This window comes from Pelophylax lessonae (genome assembly GCF_965119305.1).
Source record: "Pelophylax lessonae genome assembly, chromosome: 10".
NCBI lineage: Eukaryota > Metazoa > Chordata > Amphibia > Anura > Ranidae > Pelophylax > Pelophylax lessonae.
The window spans coordinates 74,752,240-74,777,913 of record NC_138777.1 but is presented as its reverse complement, the minus strand read 5'-3'; the positions used below and the strand labels follow the sequence as shown (position 1 = coordinate 74,777,913).

Here is a 25,674-nt window from a genome sequence, read left to right as displayed (position 1 = left end):
CATCCCGGTATAACTACTGAAACCCGAGGACATACAGGAACGTCATTGAGTCACGGTTCACACTTCTGCGATGCAGGAACGCTGCGAATATGCAGCGTGTTCCCGCATCGCATCCACACCCCTGGCAGTTCACACTGCCATATGCGATACGCAGGGGTGTCAATTAAAAGTTAATGACACCCCCAGTTGAGATCGCATATCGCAGTGCGATCTGCAAGTTCGCACAGAATCGGATTGCAGTAATGTGAACCACCATGCGATCCGATTCTGCTGCGGATAAAATAAAGGGTCATGTGCGTGTTTAGTGCAATTGCGGTGCGAATTCAGCCATACAAACTGTATGGCTGAAATTTGCACCGCACAGAGTTCGCATGTAATTTAGGAGCAGTGCGCTCCGAATTACATGCAATCTCTGTAATCGCACAAATGTAAACCGGCCCTAAGTGGGAAGTGGATAAAATGTTTTATTAAGCCTTTGCTGTGTATTTTGTAACTACTTGTGTCCATTTATGTACCTTTTCTTGCTACACTGTGCCCATTGTGTACATTTCAGTTTACGTTTATGTAAGGAATTTTTAGTTTGCCTTTCCTACAGCATATGCAGCAGGTCGGCTTAAAAAACAGGTGGGACCCTAAAACACTTTGCCATACCAGTACAGGAAGCACTTTCACTGTGGGGTACTCTAGCGGCTGTTGACATGTCATGTGTCATCCAGTGATCAGGTCCAGTGCGCCAATGGCGGCTTTGTATGACAGCCTGGCAGTCACCTCCAAACTGCTACTTACATGTTTTTTTTATAATTGCTAGATTAAAACATAGGCTCCAAGAGCACTTATCAGGTTCTGTTAATAAAAAGGAAAATACATTAGTTCCTTAGCTTAACATTTCCTTTATAATTGTGTATTTTTGGGCCCCACACAATTATTTCATTTCCTAAAGATATTGAAAATGTATGTCATGTGTTGCTCACTATAAGCAGATTGAACCTATGAATTTTTTTTTTTTTTTTACTGTGCCAGAATTACTTTTGATGTTAAGGAGGAGTAATCCCAACGCACACAAGGGAAGGAGAAGAAGCTTTTGTGTGGAAGCACTGGCCTCTCTGCAGTGGTCAGGAACACCCTTTTCTGTGCGGGAGCTACAGTATTAAATTAGAAAGGGAAAATGAGCTTTACTGACTGTAGAGCTCTAGTTCTGACTCAGCAGGGGCCATTTTGGACTTCTGCAGAGAGAACTCTGCTTCAGAAAGCAAAGGTTCTTCTCTGCAGCCTAATACATGGGAACAGGCTTTTCTGCTCAGGCTTGACACAACTTTTGTTTAGATCCCCCTTAAAAGCTGCATTCACACCTGAGCATCTCATTTTTTTTGCGTGCTTTTTATGCACAATTTTGCGCATTTTGTTTGATCTTCAGGCGCTTTTGCATTAGCTGATATAGAATAGTATAATCTGTGACAACACTTGGTGCAGTGTGTGAGGTAACTTACATATCAACCTAAAAAATGCTTAAACAAGCGTTAAAACACGTGCACCAATGCTATTCTATGGGACTCAAAATGCTCCAAAATACTGCAATCTGCCAAATTTGATCTACAAAAGATGATCCAGAACCTTTTTGAGCTACAGACATTTGACTACAGGTGTTTGTGCACAGACACCATGGGAAACCATTTATTTTTTAACCAGTGCTGACCAGCCGCCGTACATATACCGTGGCAGGTCAGCTCTTTCCCGCGAAACGACGTACCTGTACATCGCTTCAGGGGACCGCTAGTGGGGGCGCCGTAGCGCGCACACCCATTTGCTACAGGGGCACCTGCAATCGCTCCTTGTGGAGACAGAACGGCGGTCTGCCGTTGTGAACACGGCAGACCGCTGTTCTGTCAGCAATGACCACAGGGCTCCTGTGTTCCTCCTATTTCGGAACACAGGTCCCTGTGTTCATTCCATAAGTCCATCCCCCACACAGTTAGAAAGCATCCCCTTGGGACACATTTAACCCTTTGATCGCCCCCTGGTGTTAACCCCCCTTTCCTGCCAGTGTCATTAGTACAGTAACAGTGAATATTTTTAGCACGGATTACTGTAGTAATGTCACTGTCCCCCCTAAAGGTGTCAAAAATGTCAGTTAGGTGATCCGATCTGTCCGCCGCAATGTCGCAGTCCTGCTAAAAATCGCTAATCGCTGCCATTACTGGTAAATAATAAATAAATAATCTTCCCCCTAGTTTGTAGACGTGATAACTTTTGCACAAACCAATCAATATACACCTATTGGGATTTTTTTTCCCCAAAAATATGTCGCAGAATACAAATTGCCCTAAAATTATGAAAAAAAGTTTTTTATTGGGAATGTTATATAGCAGAATGTAAAAAATATAGTTTTTTTTTTTTCCAGAATTGTCGCTCTTTTGTTTATAGCGCAAAAAATAAAAATCACACAGGTGATCAAATACCACCAAAAGAAAGCTCTATTTGTGGGAAAAAAGGACATCAATTTTATTTGGGTACAGCGTTTGCATTACCATGCAATTGTCAGTTAAAGTAACGCAGTGCCAAATCGCAAAAAAAGGCCAGGTCATTAAGGGGGGAAACCTTCTGGTCCAAAATTGGTTACGTTTGAACATTTTGTAGCTTTAAGCATTTAGCTGTTGTAAACTGAAAGAAAAATAGGCTTTAATCCCTTTTTAAATATAGGTACCCTGTTTGCTTTCCACCAATGCATTGTTATCAAGCCATTAAAGTCCACCATTCAGTTTAAACCAGCTAAATATTGTACATTCCAGGTGCATCAAAAGAAAAGGTTTTCAAAGTCTATCAAACACAGCATCAGTAGAAAAGCTTGTGTCCTGTCAGCATGCTGTGGGATCTTTGCACCTCATGGGGAATTAGTGATCTCTAGGAGGTCTGTAGGGTCTCTGCTAGTTACTTTGGCTTCTTTCAGGCAGGCTGACATACACATTGGCTGAATGTCGGACGTTTTTTTTGAACTGGCAAATGTCTCCCAACATTTGGCCTGTGTGTACCTGGCGTTAATTCACTCGTATCACCAGCAGGCATGAGCTCTAGATCTTACTCAGTAAGGGGTATGCCGGACAGAAAAAAAGCAAAAGTCCCACTCAGTAGTTGATTGCAGCGGATGGGTTTTCTATGCAAGTTGTGGCTGCTTTAAAAGAAAACCAACTGTAGGACATTGATCTTGTTTTGTTTTCATGTGCCTGGAATGTATTTAGCCTGAAAGTACATCTGGGCTTTAAAAAGTCGCTAAATTTTAGAATCTATAGCTTAGAAATACTTTAAGTGAGCTCAGTTAAGCCATCTGGCTCAGGTACTTTATTCATATTTATTTTGTCCCGGTACTTATGAAATTGTATCAATGACATTTTGATCTTGTACTTTGGCACCACCATGTTCCTTTGTATGCCTACTTTTTTTCTCTTAGCTTGACTCCTCAGTGACCAACTGTTGGTTCATATTTTTAGAAAACCTACATGCTCAGACCTTATTTTTTTTAGTATTGAAAGAATTTGGGGGGATTTGTCTTACTGTCTCACAGTAACCTGTTTTTCATTTTGCCAATCGGATTTGCCTTTTTTGCTGTTTTCCTTGTAACTCTCAAATTATTACATTTCCCAGATTTCAGCTAATGAGTTAAAATTATCTTGCCACTGTAAGGCCTGTCATATCTCACAGATTTTCTGTGTCTTGTGCGTCTGCAGTCGACATTATCGCTGTTAAACATTTCAGAAAGTACAACTGAGCTACACTGATAGGAAACATTAGTGTTGCCAGGTTTCGGTCCAGAACTTACGAATTTCATTGATTTTTGCTTCAATGTTGACAATAATGTGTTTGATCTATTGACATACTGATCACTTGCCACACAGCCAGTTACAATTTGTAAAAGTGGGTGCCAGGATTATTTGGCAGGTATTGGCTAAATTCAATTGTCATCTGACCTCTCCTATGAGCATTTGCTCATTGCTAGTGCTGCAGACTAATCAGTAATTATATCTGATCTTAGTCAGTGAACAATATAGTACAAGAAAATGTAAATGGGATGCTGCTGGAATTGCATTTGAGGCACTTTTCACAAAAATGTAATTAAGATCTGGGTGTACTTTTAAGATCTCTTGGTAGCATAACAAATCACATTGATTTGGCTTTTTTTATCTTCTCTCTGCTTTCCAAAAAACATTTAACTAATGTGCATTTTATTAGTGTATTTAAATGTATTTTAAGTCCTTAGGTTCTCCTTGACTTAGAGATTAGCAGTAAGGCTTCATGTACACGGGACCTTTGAAAACCTCTCCTGAATGCTGGAACTTGACAGCTAGTAACCGACGATTAAAAATGTCAGTTTTGCCACATTTACATGCTGCGTTTATGCGCGTCTAGTGGCGTAAGCGTTTTTACATTGTAAAATGGTCCGAAATGTATCCCCTTTGAAAACACCTATAAACGAAATGCTTATAAATGCGAGTTACCGCGTTTAGAGACGTTTGAACGCTGTTAAAAGCATTTGGCATTTAAAATGCCAATAAGCTTCCATATGAATTCATTTTTTTGCTTTAAAAAAAATGCCACTAAACTCAACTGCTTCCAAACGACTATAAACGTCTCAGTGTATATGGACAGATAAGATAGCATAGAGGAGAGTTCAGGGGCTGCTGAAAAAAAAAACGCCTAACTGCTCCTAAACTCTGAAGACGTCACCGGAAGTGACGAAACGCGTCAGTTTGGACCGCACAGCGTCATTATGTCACGTTGAGGTTGAGCCCCGTCGCTCTGTAAGGAGGACGAAGAGCCCGCACCGCTAGACCACCAGTGATATTTTAAAGATTTTAAACTTGTTTTACCCGTTTAATGGGAAATAAAGGTCCTTCTTAAGCCTATTACACTATCTGGAGCCTTTTTTATCTCCTATATACACCACCACCGATCGAGTACCCTGGGATCTGAAGGAACCTTCAGCAGTTCAGCGGATCGAGCAAAGGGGAAACCGATCGAGACCAGGGGGCTATTTAAGCGAGATTGGTTCTAGTACCATACGGTACATAGAACCCACCTAATCTGGTAAGTGATTAATTTCACTTAATCACCAGTGATTTGATATCATGGCAAAACACGTTAGAGCACTTGCACTTTTGAATGTGAAGATCTACTTGTCACTAAGGACAGCACTATCGATTTTGAGCACTGGATCACTTTATATATTTGGGACAATTTTTTTGCTATTTTATGATTGTGGACTTAATTTTCTTGACTATTTATGCATTTACAATTTTTAGTGATTTGATTTATTTTTCACTTATAACAGGATTTGTTTGTATAATTATATGACCATACACCAAGCACTAATTTACACAATTATTTACTTTGAGTTTTGATGTTTATTTGTTGAAAGATCCTTTACACTGATAAGAAACTTACCTAATTAGAGGGTAATACAGATACAAGCATCCATAGAATTTAGCAAGCGCTGTATTTGGCCTTTTTAAAGACCATATATATATACAATATTAGCAGCAGTGTACGTGAGGCCCAAGAAGTAAGTTCCATTTTGTATCAATATATACACAACACCTAACTATGTAGGGTATGAATACAAACTTGAAGGAAAGAAAACTATAGCCAACTGTTGTCAAAGCTGCCTAAGTATATATCAAATTTCTGTTGTGGGTTAAAAAACTCATACCTGGAACCTATGGGCAAAACGTCTATTCCATTATTCCCTCCAGCTCTAAACGAAGGCCTCAGATGATGGTTTCTGGCTAATTTTATTAATAAATATACATGTCTTATTCAACTGAAAAATGCATTAATATGCTTTGGAGGCAAAGGCGGGAAGGGAATAATTTGCAATGGCAGCAAGTTTTTTGAACCCGTCAGATCCATATTTCCCTCAAGTATCTGCCCGGTGCTTTTACATGCGCGAAAATGCCATGTGATCCAGCTTAAAATGGCTAGGCTGAATGACAGTCAGTGGCCAGGTTTAAAATGGAACTCCCCATTTATTGGCAGAGAACAATCCTTTCTGTGTCTGTTATATACATTTCAAAAATGTTAACAAACCTTATTGCAGGCCTGTTGCTGTTTCTGTCTGTCTCTTACTTTTTCTACGTTCAGTCACTTCCTAGTTTTTGAGTTCTAGGTTGGGGGGTCTGGCTGCTTTGGCTGTGTTGTAATAAGAAACAGCTACTAGGAAAATTTGTATAATCTTGAACATATTTCATATAAAGCACTCCAAGTCCACCAAATCTTGGGATACTGTATTTTATATGCATTAAGAAGCTTTTCTGGTTGAAAACCTGGCTCTTTACCCCCTCCACTACTGATTAGTGTGACTGTTTCTCACACCTATAGGCCAATAGTGAGTCCAAAGAGGCATACCTGGGTAGGACTAGACCCTCAACCCTGAAATCTGGAGGACCCAGAGTGGTCTATAGGTAATATGACCACTATATTATTTAAAGCGGCTGTAAACCGCTGGACTTTTTTTTTTTTTTTACCCTGCAAGGTAAAGCCATAATGTTAAACTTACCTTAAAACAAAGCCCTCCCGCGCTGAGATGTCAGAGCTGGAGGCTGTTTCCATCTTCACCCGTCTTGCTTCCGAGTTTGCGGACTCTGCCTCTGTGACTGGCTGGAGCTGCGACGATGTCACTCCCGTGCATGCATGTGGGAGCCGCTATTTACGGCACATGGCTTCAGAGTGCTTGCGCCAGTGATGTCACTGGCTGCATGTATAGTAAATATGTCCTAAACAGTGCACATTTAGGAGATTTTTACACTACCTATAGGTAAGCCTTATTATAGGCTTATCTATAGGTAAAGGTCAGTGATGGAAGTTATCTTCCACTTTAAGTATTTCTTTCAATTAAAGTGTGTCCACATGTTGTTTGTTATCTATAGTTAGTAATCACCCGTAGTTGGGAGCAGCAATTTTTGCAGGCTTTGCTTCCAGCTTAGGACTGCCCAGGGACTGTTTTACTGTCTCAATCTCTCTTTCAATGCAAGTGTATCTGTATGATGTTCAAGCTACTTTAAAAGAAGAGAGTATGAGGCTAGCTAAACATATCTCAGGAGTCCTTTTCTGTCATCTTGAGAAAGTAACAGCTAGTATATTTAAAATTACTTTTATGTGGAGTGTTACAATATACTTACTTAAAATGCATTATTGTTCCCGTTTATTCCGTATTAAACCTGGTTGAGCAACATACACTATATATGTACAGTTGTGCTCAAAGGTTTGCATACCCTGGCAGAAATCATGACATTTTGGCATTAATATTGAAAATATGACTGATCATGCCAAAAAACTGTATCAGTGGTAATGGATCAATATTTTTTATTCTTGCATAAAATATCTCCTGCATAGCAAACCTTAAGTAGCTACCCTTTCTCACCTTCATATAGACACCTCACAGAATGTACCAATAAGTAAAACAAAATCAGTAGGTAACAATATTACAAACTAGAATAATGAATGAAAAGTAATTTTGATAATTTTTTTTAACTATTACACACATAGCCTGAAAAATTCAACAACTTAATAAAAAAAAACAAAAACGCTTGCAGTAAATAAACCTGACCCATGCGATAAAATGTAAACTGAAAATATTATTTTGAGCAAACTTTTTCAACCAGGGTGGAATGGCAAAATGCCCAAAAATTGTCAAGCTGACAGGTGGATTAAGCCTGCCTTTTTTTGTTACATAAAGCCACAGGTTTTTATTGCGCAGCATTACACCCCTGGGCACAGTTTAGGCCAGACACCAATGTCCTAACAACAGATGACGCCATTGGTTGATAAGAAGCACATCAGGTGCCTGCATAGCATTCTTGTTTGCCCCTCCCCTGCCACTATCCATAAGCAATGAGGTTGCGTTAGCTGTGTGAAGGAAGGAAACAGAGGAAGAATAGACACTCTGCAATACCAATCAATACTAGTGTGCAGGATATTTGCATTGTAAAAATGAATCACATCTAATGTTGGGTGTCCAAGATTCATAGATGCTGATCACTCACTAAAAATACACAACTGATTTCCTTTAAAGTGAAACTCCAGCCACATCTCTAGTTTAGGAAAGTTGGTATCTCTGTCAGGTTATTATTATGAGCTTTGTAGTTTATGTGGGACATATACCACCGCCAGCTAGACCTTGGTGATGATGAGTAAGTTTGTGGTGGCTAGACTTGTGGAGGGTCCTCTGAGCAAGTCCATTCAGTCATGTGAAGATTATAGAGTTGGGTAAGGAGCACTGTGTGTGAAGAGAGAAATCTTGGAAACGCTTTATCATTGTATAACATAAAATATAGCCAGCAAGCTTTTGGGGAGGTTGGCTCTGCCTTTTTTAAGGATTTGGTAGTGTTAGATCTGCTGGTAATGGGCACTGCAGTTTGTGTACAAATATATTAGGCACATCAGACACTCCATAACACCATTACCATGTTAGAACTTGTATTGAACATGAGTGCCTGCGATCAACAGATTTAACATTACCAAAGCTCTGAAAAAGAGGAATCCCCAATAGACAAACATTATAGTTATGTTTTAGGTCATACACTAATAAAATACATATTTCTTTTGAACTGGCTGGAGTTTCAAAGACTTTATATTTATGCACAGCATGCCTTACCCACCTCCACAATCAGGTTTTTATTGTGATCTGTTACCAATGGGTAAATTCCACCCTTACTTCCTTTGGGCTCACTTGGATAGGAAATGAATAGTATCAAATTAGTGGGGACCTTTTTGAGATTATTGCTGTCTGTGTCCCCTTGGGAAGATTATACATTTTGGCCAGAGTTTTACCTTAAATGAATTGAACTTTAATAAAGAACAATGCAGTTTATTTGTTAACAAAAAAATAACAACAAAGGTAATTTTGCCTGAATCCTTTCTTGTTTCACCAGGTAACAGAAAAATGATTAGAGTAGAGTAGATGTAAAACAATGTGTATAGAAAATTATCGGAAAGGCCCAGATATCAGCAAGCTTTTACGTTAAATCATTGGCAGAAAACCACAAAATACCTTGGTGCATTTCGCACATCAGTACTCATTAATGAGGCTATATAAATAAGTACTAATGTGTGAACTGCATTAAGGCACTCCTTAGTTTACTTCTCTCTTCTGCCAAAGATTTGAATAAAAAGCCTTCTGATATCTGGGCCTGGCTGTAATCTATTGTTTTCTATACATTGGACTTATATTGAAGTTGAGCACATTGAAGTCTTTAGCCAGAGCCTAGATGAGGTGCATCTGGTTTCCCTGTGTGGTTAGAGCTCCTTTACCAAGTTTTGCTTAGTCAAAGCTAAATAGCTAAAGAGTTTTTTTCAATGGCTGTCATGTACTCATATTTAAAGTTATAAGACACTCACTTGGTTCGACTGAGATTCCCGGACGCCAAGTGGCTCTGAACTGTGTGCCATCGGCCTCTCCCTGGTTTGCCAAGACCTGGTTCACTATGATGGCTTTGGGAAGACGTGCTTATCTTCATGCTTTCACTGCGAAACTGCTTGTCTCCCAGTCGGCCATCTTTGTCCAGTAACCCAGAAGTTCCACATGCAGCTGACTTACTACCAGACAACACTGTGCCACTGTAATGTGCCCACGTGCAAAGAAAGGACAAGCAAATGTGAAGACACAAACACAAAGTGGAGTGAAGAAACAGACACAAAGACACCAGAAAGAAAGAGAAAAAAGAAAGAGATCAGCACTGCAAATCAAAAGACAACAAGTATAAAAATAACCCAAAGCATCTCTTGTTAGAAGAGGGAGGAAGACGGCAGCCCGGGAATGATGACGGTAAAAAGTTCCACATCTCAAGAAACAACATAGGGTTAACATGGAGAAAATCTGTCAGGAAAGGCACCAGACAGCTAGCCAGCCACAGGAAGAAAGAGGCGTGTTAGTGAATCAGACCACACAGTGCGGATGTAGAGCACACGCTGTTATAACGGGCAACCCTTCCTGGCCTTAAAATGGAGAGGGAGGAAAGGCTGGGGGAGGCTAGAAATAGAGGCGCGTCCGTTAGTGGAAGCTAGGAGGGGTTGCTCGTCTCCATGGCTTATCCGCCCATGGGGGTGAAGTGGAGCGAGGGTTAGAGGAGCAGGTGGGAGGAGGCGTGTGAGAGGAGTTGGGAAGTTGTACATACTCACTACAAACGACCATAGAAAGACTCACTTGAGGGCCAGCCTTGGGTCACCATAGGGGGCGTAAGGTGAAATGTTTAGGATAAACTCCTTTGGAGGGTAAGAGCTCCATTTCTGGTGGGCTGTGCTCTCATTGTTATTCCAAAAGTCTTTGTCTAGATCACTAGATCGGCAGAAAAAGAGAAAAAACAAAAAAAGAAATACTAGAAAAAGCCTGAATCCCTGGGATGGAGCGAACGAGGAGGAAGGGAGTTAATGTCACATAGTGGCCTGCAAGTGTAGGGAAAAACATTGAGAAGAGGAGAAAGGCGATTGTCTGTTAATTAACCGATCCAGGTTCTCTGGAGGAGAGGAGGGAGGCAAGAGTTTATTATAGTAAGGTTGAGTTGGCAGCACACAGATCCAGAGAGCTGAAAGAGAGGGAGGGAAAAAGAAAGCATTGATTATGTCACAGAGAAGTGTCACCTCTTCCCACTCCTTTTGGTTTTCCCGTTTCACTTTTCATGAACCCAAATTAATTACCCTCTGTGTGTGCCACAGTCACGGCACTCAAAAGCTGATGAGAGGTGCTTTTAATTAAGAGGGCTTGGGTACTGATAAGAATATTTACGCCAACAATGGAGGGCGTTATGTATGCCAGAGTCTCCTCTCCTCTTTATAAATAAGAAGCCTGAGTCAGGTATACTGCAAATAAATGATGGCCAAGAGCTGACCTTTTTGCTCATTATTAAGTCCTCGCTCAGCCTAACCATTTAATGGATTTGCTTATGCTCTAGAAACAGAATGTGTTTTAATTATGGCTGGTCAGGAAAATTATTTCTAAAGCGGCTAGTTATTCGCCCTGTGTTCCGCATCAAATTGCCTGTTTAAATACAGCGCTAAATCCTGTAATCTCAGGGATTGTTGTTAGAAATCCCTCAACCCAGAGGACTTAACAGAAAAGACAAGTGTTACACTGTGATTTTAACCCACAGAGACTAATGTGTTACAAGATGATTTGGGTGTGATAGTATCAAACTCTGCCTGGTTGCATTTGTCCTTCTTTTTAATTTTCCTCTTTATTGTGGCTCCTCTGTGATTACTTGTTTGTGGTTAGCTACATTCAGTTCATTGATGAGGAAACAATGATGTCTTTGTTATTTATACAACAGGCACGCGATTAATCAAGTTTGAGAAAAGCAGGAACAAGCGCCAAGAGATAACACGCTATCGGAGAAATATTTACTGTCTCCCGGCTTTGTGACGTCCAGGTACACACTGAAGCTTATTTGCGGAGGTGTGGTCAGTTTTAATATGGGGACATGTCTTTCCTGTTGCCAGATCATACATTGCTTTTGGATTATGCCGTGAACATGGTTTATTATTTTACAGTGATCAAATGACAGCCTTTCTGTATGATTCACGTGTACCATATGGTTGGAACAATTGTACAAAGAAATATTTGCAGTTTTAATCTTTCGCATGGGATACATTTAGTGGCAAAGTATAGCAACATCTGCTTCATCATATTGAACAAAAGATAGTGGTAGTTTGGGGAATTTTCACAACTGGCAAATTGTCAGAAAGAGGTCTTTAAACGGTACTATGTGTAATTGGTGTACAGAATGCTGGACTAGTGTCTGTATTAATACAGTTCACAAAAAATAGCTCATTCACAATTGTTTGAGGCAATGAAAAGGATTGGCTTAGTGAAATTGAGTTTAGATCGCACAAACATAACAATTGATGGGTGGGGTTTGGCAAATTTGGAACACAGATTAAAGATGATAGATGTTGCATTGTTCAAAGCTGTTCATCCAAAGTCTAATTTGATGTCAAATAACTAACTGCTGCATTTGACTCATAGGCACACTAACTAAGTCCAATATCTCTGTGGTGTATGGTGGGAATATTTAACCTAGAGTGCAGTGATCATAGCAGAAGCAAAACGTGAAAGAATTGACATTGAGGCATAAAGGGTTATCTAGTTTATGGTAACAGTTTCACAAATAAAGTTTTGCAGGTTTAATTTTTTGCATGGGATGCATTCAGTGGCAAAGTATAGAAGCTTCATCCTCCTACTGAACAAACTATATGATATAGTATAATAGTATCCTATTGTATACATGTCTGATAAGGTTTGCTGATTTTTTTTTTACATTCAATTAATAATAGAAGAATTTATGTTTTTATGAAATTGTGAATTTGTTTTTAAGTCAGATATTTAATGTATTGCACATACTTTGTTCTCTAATTTTTTAATCCAACCATGTTCTAGCATGTCTTATATCATATCATATAAAACACAGTGCCACAGTCAAGATAAAAAATAAACTTATTCTGATTTTCAGCAGTTTGTAGTTAGAGATTTAAAGGAAGAAGGTCGCTGGAAAATTAATTTTTCCAAGTCTGAGTCAAGTCTTTCTAAATATACTTAAAAAAAAGTATGTCTGTCCAGCAGTTTTGCTCCATGTTATACATGCAATGACTTGTTATTACTGACTTCTATTAAAATGCAGTCTTATTTTTCCTATTTACTAGTACTATGCTTAGGCCTTCTAAACTGAAAAATATATAGATTTTTTACTACAGCTTACCTACAAAATCCATTTCTTGGAGTACATCATGGGACATGGAGCCATGTTCATTACCATATGGGTTATATGCCACCTTCAGGTGAATGAACACTGGCAGCCAATCAGACAGAAAGTCAGACTTTTAAATTCCTCCTACACAGGAAGTACCTTGGTTTTGTAGCAAGCAATAAAAAGGCCCCATACAACAGGGGAGGGACCTCTGTGTCCCGTGATGTACTGCAAGAAGTGGATTTTACAGGTAAGCTGTAGTAAAAAAATCCATATTTATTTTTCGTACATAACGGGACACAGAGCCATATTCCTTACCATAAGGGACATCCCATAGCAATGCCTATGCGGGGAGGGGGACACCACAAATACCGCCATCAGACCACAAAAGATCTACACAGTTGCCTGCAGAACACTGCGGCCAAATGCAGACTCCTCCTGGGTCCTAATATCCACTCAATAGAAATGAGTGAACGTATGCACTGATGACCAAGTCGCGGCTTTGCAAATCTGAGCCATAGAAGCTTGATGGTGAACTGCCCAAGAGGCACCTACTCTTCTGGTAGAGTGTGCCTTCACAGGAAAATGTGGAACCTTCCCTTTCAAACCACATACCTGGAGAATACCCTGGCAAATCCAATGAGAAATCATAGACTTAGATGCTGCCTGCCCTTTCCTGGGCCCTTCTGGCAGCATGAACAAAAGATCAATCTTACGAACTTGAGCCGACCTTTCCAAATAAATCTTAAGTGCCTGTACTACATCAAGAAAATGTAGTAACCTTTCCTCCTCTTTTTGAGGATCTGGAAAAAAGGAAGGCAGTATAATGTCCTGATTTAAGTGAAAAGCGAACACCACCTTGGGCAAAAAAACTGGGTGTAGACGTAAATCCACCCTATCTTGATGTAAAATCAAGAATGGCTCTTTACAAGAAAGAGCTGCTAGTTCCGATACTCTTTTGGCTGAAGTTATCGCAATCATAAAGACCAGTTTTTTTTTTTTGGTCAGAAGAACCAGGGGAATATGCCCCATGGGCTCAAACGGCTGTTTCTGTAAAACTGCCAGCACCAAATTTAGATCCCAAGGACACAATGGTGGCTCCACTGGTGGAAGCATGTGTAAACATCCCTTGGAAGAAGGTTTAAACCAAGGAATGCGAAGCATTCGGTTTCTGGAAAAAAACTGACAAGGCTGAAATTTGACCTTTAATTTCATATCTACCCCTACTTGAAGGAAGGCTAGAATTCTCCTGATAATATACTGGCATCACACCAGGTAATGTAAGATTTCCAGACTCTGTACTAAATGCTTCTAGAGACTGGTTTTCTAGAAACTGCAAGGCCTGATATACCCCACTTCTTCAAAATTAAGGCTTCAATAGCCAAGCCATCAAATTTAGAGACTGTAAAGCAGGGTTGGAGAACCCAAGGCCTTGTCACTGCCAATTTTTGAATTTGTGCACACCAAACCCTCCTCGACCATGCTCGAGCTACCAGGATTACCGGTTTCCCCTCTAGCTGGATTCTACATAACAGACACGACAGCAGCTGAACCGAAGGAAAGGCATAGATCAGGGAAAAATCCTCCCAAGGAGTCACCAAAGCATCCACTCCGACTGCAAGTGGATCCCTGGTCTTGGACACAAATCTCTTTAACTTTTTTTTTTTTTTTATTGTTATAATCAGATTTACATTACAATTAATATATAAAAAAGAAACAAAACATTGGTTCTTTTACAAAACTAAATATTCCACTCTCTTACACCATTCCTCAGTAGTGGGAGCTTCTAATTCGAACCATCTCTTTGGAATTGCTCCGTTAGCAGCATTAAGTAAATTTGGAACTATTGTATTTCTATACTTCTTTAAGGGACCATCTACTCTATGAAATAGGCATACCCAAGGGTCATCACCATTTTTTTTTCCTGTGATCTGATTAATAAGATTTTGTATTTTTAACCGGAATATACGTATCTTAGGGCATTCCCACCAAATATGCATCATTGTACCTTCAACCTGACACCCCCTCCAACACAGTTTTGATCTCTCTGGTTGATATCTATGTGCAATGGCTGGCATTATATACAATCTCACAAGGCATTTTTAATTCATCTCTATGGTGTTCACGTCTCTGGCAGTACAGTGGACAGCTCTCAGCAGGGTTTTCTCTTCCTGGTCTTCCAAGCCAACTCCAATTTCTTTTTCCCATTTCTCAATAAATGGAGGCCTCCAGCCAGATCAGTGAGTATCTTATATACCTTTAACTTGTTGTTGAACCTGGATGCCACCAAATCTACATCTGGGACCCCCCAGCATTGGCAGATCGAGGCAAAGATCTCAGGGTGTAAGGACCATTCCCCTGGAAACATCTGTTGACAACTCAGAAAGTCTGTCTGCCAGTTTTCTATTGCTGGAGTGAAAACCGCTGATAGGCATGGAAAAAACTTCTCTACCCATGATAGGATGATATCCACCTTTTTCTGGGTTGACTGACTTTTGGTGCCTCCCTGATGGTTGATATAACCCACAGCTGTGGCATTGTGTGATTGTACCCTGACAGGGTGACTCCGAAGTCTGGGCGTCCAGTACTTTAAAGCCTGACAGACTGCTCAGATTTCCAAGATATTGATGGGGAGACTTTTCTGTACCCATGACCACTTCCCTTTGACAGTGGCTTCCTCCAGAACCGCTCCCGAGACTACTGGAAGAAAGGATTTCCCTTTTTCCAAATTTCTGGTTAACAACCCCCAACTTAGACTCTGATGTAATGTTGGTACCAGAGACATGCACCAGTCTACAGACTGGACCGTTCTGGTCCATGCTGGCAGAGTGTTGTTCAAAAGGGTCTGGCATGGAATTGAGCATAGGGAATTGCTCCGAATGTGGACACCATCTTCCCTAATAACTTCATGCAATGACGTAAAGAAGGATCGAACCAGATGCTTCAGGTCTGTAACCTTTCCTGATGGCAAGAATATCTTTGCCTGTATTGTGTCCACAAGGAAACCCAGATATTCCAGACGCTGGACCAGCTGTAATACTGACTTTGCCAAGTTCAGGATCCAACCCAGACATTCTAAGAACTGTACTGTTTGGAAAACATTTCGGCTTCTAGCCGAAGCCAATCGATCTATTAGTAATAGGTCGTCTAGATATCCTATCACTGATATCCCTTGGGACCTTAGAGCGGCCAATACTGGACCTAGGATCTTTGTGAACACTCTTGGAGCCCTGGCCAATCCAAAGGGCAGGGCCACAAACTGAAAATTGCGGTTTTCTATGGCAAAGCATAAAAACCTTTGATGGATCTGAAATATAGGCACGTGAAGGTATGCATCCTTGATGTCTATGGATGCTAGAAATTCTTCTCTCTGTAGGGAGGCCATGACTGAACGAATTGACTCCATACGGAAAGTACGAATGTTCAGAAACTGGTTCAGAGCTTTGAGATCCAGAATAGGTCTCACATCTCCATTCGGCTTGGGGACTATAAAAAGGTTTGAGTAAAAATCCCTGAATCTTTCATCCTCTGCAACCTCTGTAATCACTCTTTAGGACCTTAACTGGTCCAGAGCCAGAAAGAGAGATCTTCTTTTTAGAGGATCTGCAGGTATGTTTGACTTTACAAACCGAGGATGCGAGATGGTGGAAATAATCCAGTTGTCCTGAATTATTTCTACACAGACCTTTCCCCCCCAACCGACTGAGTGGGGGCACCTCTTGACAAGGTAGGCTTAGGGATAGACTTGGTAGGTCTCTGGGCCCAGGGTTTCTTTTGCTCATGCCCTGAAGGCTTGGTTCTATCAGATGGCTGGGACCATCACAACTGCCTGGGATTAGAAGCACCAGGAGTGTGAGTGCTGGGAATAATAGGTAGCAAAACACCCCCCCCCCCAAATACTTTGGATATACTTATCCAGATCATCGCCAAATAGGCATTCTCCATAAAAGGGAAAGCCAGCCAGCAACGTTTTACATGGTAATTCCGCAGACCAGCTTTTTAGCAAAAGGATTCTGCGCATATGCACTGTTAAAAGAGCAAACTGTGACATCTGCTGTATAGATTCTTTAAGAGCATCCACTGCAAAACATAAAGTGCAAGGTAGATCTGTCAAATCTTCCACAGACTCTCCTTGAGAAGGAACCGTCCTGGACACTCGCTTAATGCGGTCTTTTAAAGACTGACAAACTCCTATAGCTTCCACTGCTGGTTGTATCGCAGACCCTGCAACAGCAAAGGAGGCTTTTAATAAAGATTCCAACTTCTTATCAGCTGGATCTTTAAAAATCTGGGCATTATCCACAGGACAAGTTAAACTTTTGTTAACTGAAGAAAAGGCAACATCCACAGTAGGTATAGTAGTTTTCCTCCATAGGATACAATAGATATGGATAGCCACTAAAACTAGGGGCTACCTACAGCACTTGCTACTGATAAACTAATGTGAAAATTTCAGAAATACAAATGGTTCAAAATTCTTGTGAACAATTGATTATGCAAAAAAATAAATTAAATATAAAAAATATGTGCATCAAATAAATTGTGCAAATTATGCAGTAATAATCAATGTCTCTAAGTGCATACAATAAATCAATTCAAATAATGTGCATTAGATATATATAAGGTGCTAGTGTATCATTAGTGCTCTATATAGTCCATATAAATATAAAGTGACTTTTTGTGAAACACAGTTCAAAAGGAATGTTCCTTGTGCCAGAATAGGGGTAAAGTGCAAATGCTCAATGCAGGTATGCCGCATTGATATGTAAATGGCACCGATCACTCTCCACCATGTGAAGGTAGTAGATGGGTCACTCACCAAATATAGTTGGTCTTAGATGCCATATAGCATTAAGACCAAAAAACGCTTGATTGGCCACCAGGGCCAGGATAGGTACCCATTCTTGGTACGTGCCTTATGTTCCTAACATAGTAGACGCGATAACGTTTGCGCAAACCAATCAAAATACACTTATTGCGATTTTTTTTACCAAATATATGTAGCAGAAAACAAATTGGCCTAAAATGTTAAAAATTTTTGATTTTTACATTTTTTTTTGTTATATAGCAGAAAGTGAAAAATATTGTTTTTTCTTCAAAATTGTCGCTTTTTTTTATAACCCAAGAAATTAAAAATGCACAGGTGATCAAATACCACCAAAAGAAAGCTCTATTTGTGGGGAAAAAAAAGACGTAAATTTTGTTTGGTTACAGTGTCGCACGACCGTGCAATTGTCCGTTAAAATAACGCAGTGCCGAATCACAAAATTGGGCCTGGTCATTAAGGGGGCAAATCCTTCTGGTCCAGAAGTGGTTAATTATCACTGCATAATTTGCACAATTTATTTGATGCACATATTTTTTATATTTAATTTATTTTTTTTGCATAATCCCTTGTTCACAAGAATTTTTAACCATTTGTATTTCTGAAATTTTCACATTAATTTATCCGTAGCAAGCGCTGTAGGTAGCCCCTAATTTTTGTGGCTATGCATATCTATTTATAATTTGCCCTTAGCAGCTGCATATTACATTAATTCTATTCAATTTCTAATATATTTTGTTTTTTATGGATCACATTGGCGCGGGGGATATACCACTAGTATATTTTTCACATAGGATACAATAGTAAAAACCTTTTAGGAGGAACAAAAAACCTATCCGGGTGATCCCAATCAGCATACACTACCTGCTCCAAGAGTGGATGTAAGGGAAAAGCCTGAGCACTATGAGGAGGGCGCAATGAGCCTAGAGAGGAAAAAGAGACTTCAGACATCTCTAAGGGAAGTAATTTGTATCCAAACCAGACCGTTTCAGTGAGAGACGGGATTACCAATCTCTAGGTTTGAGAGGTCGAGTATGACTCCTCAGATCCTGACTCCCCAGAAGTGAATTCAGCTTGACCTTCTATAGGGTCCTCCACAGCTGTTTCTTCCACATCCTCTGCCCAATCTTGAACTGATTCAGGTGGTGGTTCAGGTGAGGGGAATCTATCACGTTTCCTCTCTCCTTGCGATGCTGCAATCATGCCAGCAATCTTACCCTCAAGGCTGGCTAAAGCCGATGCAAAGTCGTCCTTGATGACTTAGGTTTGCGACAGAAGCACTAGTAGTAGCTACTATGCCTGACAACCGTAATAGCTCAGAATGGCTAATCGCCTCTGGTTCTTCAGGAGGAGTAGACACAGAGAAAGCATGTCTAGGACCTTCAAGGCCTGACAGTGGCATCACAGTGCCCCTTCCAACTGTGCCCTCCCCCCAGCGCTTTTTCGGGTGGACATTGCTCTTAGGTAAGACAAACTTAAGGTACCAACTTTGTGTCGATGTACCAATATTAATGGACCTGACTGTATGTTTAAACAAACAAGGTGTAGTATGACACTACTGATACACCCACTGCTTTGCAAATAAAAAGCTAAATATGTTTACACAAACAAGGTGTGCTTTAACATAGCTAATACACCCATTGACTCTTGCAGAGACCACATGGCACCCACTATCTGTTATCTTTTAAGGGAACAGTGCATAAAAATATTTTTACAAATATTTTTTAAAGTCAACTTACCAGTCCCACCACAGGATTCTGTCTTGTAACAAGAATCCAATCTTCACCCTTCACAATGAGCTTTGTCACTTGCTGACCTTCAAGGACTGGGTCCCCTTGTTTTTGAGGGGCCACTCTCTTGGACTTGTAAAGCACCCTGCTAGAGCGCCTTTGGGATTGGTTTTACCAAGAGTCTGGATCCCAGGCTTCAGTGCCTAAGAAGGACAACGTTACAGACAAAACCTTGTATCGTATCTGCCTTCCGGAGGATCAGGTACCATCCTTTTCAAATCATCCTTTGCTTACTCCTTACATTCAGAGATCTTTGATCTGGGTATGTAGCATAATCTTCTTTTTTCTTCCTTGAGAAAGCATAAAAAAGTGTGGAGAGTCTCTCGACCCTGACCATCACCTTTTAGGCACTGGCGAAAAAACTGAGGTACTTCCTGTTTAGGAGGGGTTATATAAGGGGACTTCCTTTCTGATTGGTTGCCAGTGTCCATTCACCTGAAGGTGGCGTATAACCCATATGGTAATAAATATGGCTCTGTGTCCCGTGATGTACGAAAAAGAAAAAGTATTTTATAGGTTTACTGAGTACGGAGTTCTTAAGTAAAATGTAGGTAAACAATTCCAGAAGGACAATCGTGTGTTTCCAAGTGTAAAAAGGCACATCCTTGCTCCAACTTCAAAAAATGTATATTTTACCTACTGATCTTTAGTCCTTTCGTTCTATAGAAAAGAAATACGGTATGTTTGATGTGATCTGATGGCTTTGAAGTGTGTATGGTTGCCGCAGAGGCTACATACATTAGAGGAGCGAAGATGACCTCATTATTAAAAGTCAATAAAACTTCGGGAGCATCAAAAACAATAGAGAATAAAGAAATGATACTGGGAAAAGCAGGAATGCAAATGTTGATTCGAGTGGTGTGTAATAATATAAGGATAAAATGCTTATCTGAAACGGTCTTTATTTTACGTGAAGCAAGTGACCTTTGTATACACACCAATCAGCCATAGCATTCAGACAACTGATAGGTATGGCCTCATGCACACTGGGGCTCTTCTAAACACCTTTCTCCTGGCAGGAGAAAAAGCAGCATCAAAAACACACCTAAAGCCGCATTTTTGCAAATGCGTTTTTAACATGTCATTTATTTAATTGGGCAGAATATTAATTTAGTCTGGCCATTAAAATGAATAAAAGGCCAAGTGCTTGATGCGCCTAGCGCTTTAATGGTGCATGTTTAGGCGCAGTGGATATTTTCTCTACAAAAAAGCTGCTGCTTACAGATGCGCTGGCAGTGTTTTTTTGTTTTTTTTTCTGCCTCTAAACACCTGTGAACCCCTATATGTGTATGGACACACAGGCTAACATTGAGACAGAAAAAAAACACGCAAGGGGCCTCTAGAAGCGGAATTTAAAACGTCCAGAGTGCATACGCATAAAGTAAATAACATTGATTATCTCATTACAATGGCACCTGAACGTGGGTGGGATATATAAGGCAGCAGGAAAACATGTTGTCCCTGAAATTGATGTTTATGTGAACAACTTTGACAAGGGCCAAATTGTAATGGCAAGACGATTGAGCCATAACAAACTGCAAAACTACAGCTATTATCGGATGTTCCTGCTTTTCAGTGGTCAGAACAAAAAATGGTCCAAGGATGGAAAACTGGCAAACCGACAACAGGGTCATGGGCTGCCAAGGCTCACTGACACATATAGGAAGTGAAGGCTGGCCGTGTAGTTCCGATAGAAAGGTGTCAGAACACACAATGCATCACAGTTTGTTGCATATGGAGCTGTGTAGCCACAGACCAGTCAGGGGGGTTGATTTACTAAAGGCAAATAGACTGTGCACTTTGCAAGGGTCTGTTGTCTTCTGCAAGTGCAGTTGCTCTACAGCTTAGTAAATGAGGTAAAGCTTTATTTGGCAAAGAATACCAAATCACGTGCAAAGAAAATAAAAAAATCTGTATTTTTGCTTGCACATGTTTGAATGATGGAAATCAGCAGAGCTTCTGCTCATTTACTAAGCCCTGGAGCAACTGCTCTTGCAGAGTGCAACTGTACTTTGCGAAGTGCACAGTCTATTTGTCTTTAGTAAATCAACCCTATGGTGTCCAGGCTGACCTGTGTCCAGAGCCAAAATTGCCTACAATGGGCACATGAGCATCAGAACTAGACCACAAAGCAATAGAAGAAGGTGGCCTAGTCTGATGAATTCAAAATTGGTTTGAGGCACATAACGATTTTGAGGTGTTGACCTGGCCACCTGACCACCAATTCAGCATCTCTGGGATGTGCTGGGAAAACAAATCTTATCAATGGAGGCCCCACCTCACAACTTACAGGATCTACAGGATCTGCTAATTGAGGCTTGGTGTCAAATACTATAGCATTACCCTTAGAGATCTAGTGGAGTCCATGAATAAACAGGTTTTGGTGTGTGGATATGGCTGATCAGTGTATAAAATTGCCACTAATGCCCCATACACACGTGCAGATTATCTGCAGACTTTTGTCTGCAGACTTACCAAAACCATATAATATGAGGTCAAACCTAAACACTTTCAATTTGTATGCAATCCGGCAGGCCCTTGCACTACATAGAAAAGGTAAGTCTGCAGACAAAAGTCTGCAGATAATCTGCACGTGTGTACGGGGCATAAGTCTCTGTGATGCTAGTGTTACAACTGGTTATCCTTAGCAGTAGATTCAAAAGCTTCCTTCATCGATATAGGATATGGTCAAAAATGAAGATCTTTATAGGCAGAGATGCAAATGATTGATGATGATGAGTTCCACCCATTTTTAATAGGTTGGATTACGTAGATGTATGTAATCCCCTTTAAAACGGCTTTTACCAATGGAAACTTTTTTTTTTTTGCTAGTAAATACCTTAATTTCTGCTTTATTCCTCCTCTCCTCACTTCCGGGTCCGATCGGCGATGACGTCATTCGGCGATTCGCAGTGTGTGCTGGGATGTATTCCATTCCAGAAATCTTGCAGTATTACCCAGGAGCTGAGCTGTACTGAGCCGTGCCTGCCCCGCCTCTGCCCCGCCTCTGCCCCGCCTCCTCTCAGTGAGTTGTACTGTATGCATTGTATTCAGGCCGTTCTCTGCCCCGCCTCCTCTCAGTGAGCGATGACTGAAAGCATTATATCCTTACTGAGCTCACTGAGAGGAGGCGGGGCAGAGGCAGGGCAGAGCACATCCTGAATACAATGCATACAGTACAAGTCACTGAGAGGAGGCTGGGTGGAGGCGGGGCAGAGAACGGCCTGAATACAATGCATACAGTACAACTCACTGAGAGGAGGCGGGGCAGAGGCGGGGCAGGTCACGGCCTGAATACACACAGTACAGACCAGCTCCTGGGTAATACTGCGAGATTTCTGGAATGGAATACATCCCAGCACACACTGCGAATCGCCGAATGACGTCATCGCCGATCGGACCTGGAAGTGAGGAGAGGAGGAATAAAGCAGAAATTAAGGTATTTACTAGCAAAAAAAAAAAAAAAAAAAGTTTCCATTGGTAAAAGTCGTTTTAAAGGGGATTACATAGATCTAAAGTTACGAAAATGGGTGGAACTCCACTTTAATTGCAGCTTACCACTCCTTAGATGAGGTCCTACATTAGTATTTTTTTTTTATTTTTTTTTTTCCTTTTCTTTACCCAGTAATGCTGCAAGAAGCACAATTCCTGTCCCTTTGGGTGGATTTACTTAAACTGGAGAGTGCAAAATCTGATGCAGCTCTGCAAAGAAACCAATCAGCTTGCAGGTTTTTTTTCAAAGCCTAATTGAACAAGCTGAAATTAGAAGTTGATTGGCTACCATGCAGAACTGTACCAGATTTTGCTCTCTCCAGATTTAGTAAATTAACCCTTTTGTGTCTACGTACTGTATTTCTCTATGGTATCTGTGGAAGGAACCATGGTTGTAATACAAGAAGGACTTTATACATGTCTGTCTTTGTTCATCTCTGTTACATGGTGGATTGATGAGACTAGCAGTTTAAAAAGAGGAATAAATTGTTTGTGCTTTCTTTTTAGCTAACAGAGAGAGACGGGAATGCTGTGTTTTTGGAAACATCAACAGGTATTTCCTGTACTTCCTAAAAATGTTCTAAGTCTGAAAGAAGGAAAACGAATGCAACCACCATATAATGATTGGCTAGCTGCAATTTGTTACATTTTTATTTTTGGGTTTACACTATAGCTATGGTTCTGCATACAGGAAAGTAAAAACATATTAATCCAGAAACCCCTAAAGATTATGTCCACACAGAAGCAGTATTTCAATTTCTTGATGCACACGGGTTGGTACAATCATCTACCTTTTTCTTATTTCTTTAATTCATTTTGGTCCCTAACTCTTGTCCCTAGAAAAACTTTTACATATCTTATTATCTCAGATTCTCTTTGTATTTATTTAATAGATTTTTCAGATAATTCAGATAATTCAATTGAGAAAGCCTAACAAACTTTATAAAGGCCACAATGGACACAATCCAATATAAGCCTACTTAAAAAAATATCTTTTTACGCTGTGAGTGCTGTCTGTCTGCTGGCTATCTCTTTCCACAACTTCCAGGATTCCCTGTATGCTTTGCAGCTTTTTATCTGCTGCTTATTTTTTGGTTGGGTTTGGGTTTCCTGTATTGACCCTGTCTCCTGAAACCCCTCATCTCCTCTGTAGTTCAGAAGACAGGCTCTGTGAAATGTGTGACCCAGCAATGCCTATTCACAGGGCATCATGTACATGTGTCACTGAATTCAAGGAAGTAAATGTGTGGCGATTTTCACAAAGTAAGTTTACAAACTTCAAGATCATTCAGAATAATAGGAATAGGTTAGAAATAATTGAAATACAATGTAGAAAGTAATATAATGATTTTAAATGTTGACCTTAGATATGCTTTAATGAACCAGGTCATATGGGCATAAGCCATTTTACAAAATAAGATTAAAGTGTCAATTTATAGCACTGTGGTCTGTGGACCCCCATGTTGGTGGGGTTTTCATCAGAGCTGCAACTCTTGTTTGCCTTTTGTGACTATACAGGTTCTTATAATTCTATAAAAGTACTAACTAAAAACTTTCATTCTTCAAGTAGCAATTTTGTACTTATAAATGATCATAGCCGAGAAGTAGGGAATCTATGATGTATGGAGAGGAGAGGAGTGCTGTCAAGAGAGATTAAGAAATATAGTGGCAACCAAAATATTCTTCCTTTTACAAATGATCACTGACACTGTTAGAACTGCACACATCTAGTTATTACAGCAGTGTAAGTTCACAGGCCCATATATAATTATTTGACAACAGTTTTCTGGCTGTTGGGACAGTTACATCTATGGCTATCCAAATGGAGAATAAATCTGCTGAACTGACATGGCCAACCATTTTTGCATTTAACAGCCTCCTTATAAATCCAAATGCCTCTGTTATATTACATCATAATCACTTTGATTGTCTCCAAGGCCAAAAGCAGTTATCCCTAGAAAAGTGACAATGAATTAAGCTTTCTTTTTTTTTTTTTTTTTTTAACAAGGGTTCTAGCACATGTTCTTATGTCATTGGGCCCCAGTTATTGTCTCTTTTTTTTGTGCCCATTGTTCCTATGTCTGTTAGAAATTTAGAAATACTGTATATGAGACGATACAGGCAATATTGTGGTCAGTAAATATAAAAAATATAGTTATGAGCTTAGCAATAGAAGTCCTTGTCTCCTATGCAGGGTACAATTGAAAGGAAAATGAAAACACTACAGTGCTTGCAATATTATATTTGGAAACATGAGGTTCAAAGCATCACAGCTGGATCGTGCTGTGAAAACTCACTCATTACATTACATCAAAGTGGCATTTATGTATCCTATCATTATACAGCAGGCAGCTATTGGGTCATTCATGGCTGTCCTGTTGCCCTCTGCTTCACTAAAACACCCATTACATATACAGTATACTATGATAAAATGCGGACAATAACATTATTGTTCTAAAAGGAACTGATCTGCAAAATTTAATTATAGTGCGTGAAGCTATGTGTGAGCAAGGTACAGTGTGGTGAGGTGGGCAGTAAACACACAGAGTCCGAGTCAGGTAGAAAGGTTCAACACAACTTATTCAGGCCCGGTAGACACACCGGTCTGGAGCCATTTATCAACTGTGACAGCGGTCTAAATACTTGAAGATGCCGACAGTCTGCAACGAGGAGCGGAATGTGGCCTGGCCGCTCCACACCCAAAGGGGGGCTTCCTATAGAGAAGTAGATGTAGTCCCTGCACTGTCCCTACTTATCTGGAACCTTTCCCTACCTCTAAGCACTGTCCCTGTCAGATGGGGTTCCTGTCCCTAGGCTAGTCATTCGCATAAAGCGCACCAAACCC

The 25,674-nt window shown here is 40.3% G+C and overlaps 1 protein-coding gene across 3 annotated transcripts in view; it reads right to left on the bottom strand.

The window, feature by feature from the left end:
• Positions 1 to 25,674, bottom strand: part of SYT7 (synaptotagmin 7) — a 584,377-nt gene that overhangs the window by 166,711 nt on the left and 391,992 nt on the right. The window contains exons 4-5 of one of the 3 annotated variants that reach the window (XM_082269832.1): positions 10,190 to 10,321; positions 9,385 to 9,603 (exon numbers count right to left, since the gene is read on the bottom strand). The exons of 1 other annotated variant lie outside the window; for it this stretch is intronic. In XM_082269832.1, coding sequence (XP_082125958.1) covers positions 9,385 to 9,603; positions 10,190 to 10,321 — 351 coding nt within the window. The remainder of the gene's footprint in view (positions 1 to 9,384; positions 9,604 to 10,189; positions 10,322 to 25,674) is intronic. One more of the 3 variants, XM_082269833.1, reaches the window with a different exon arrangement.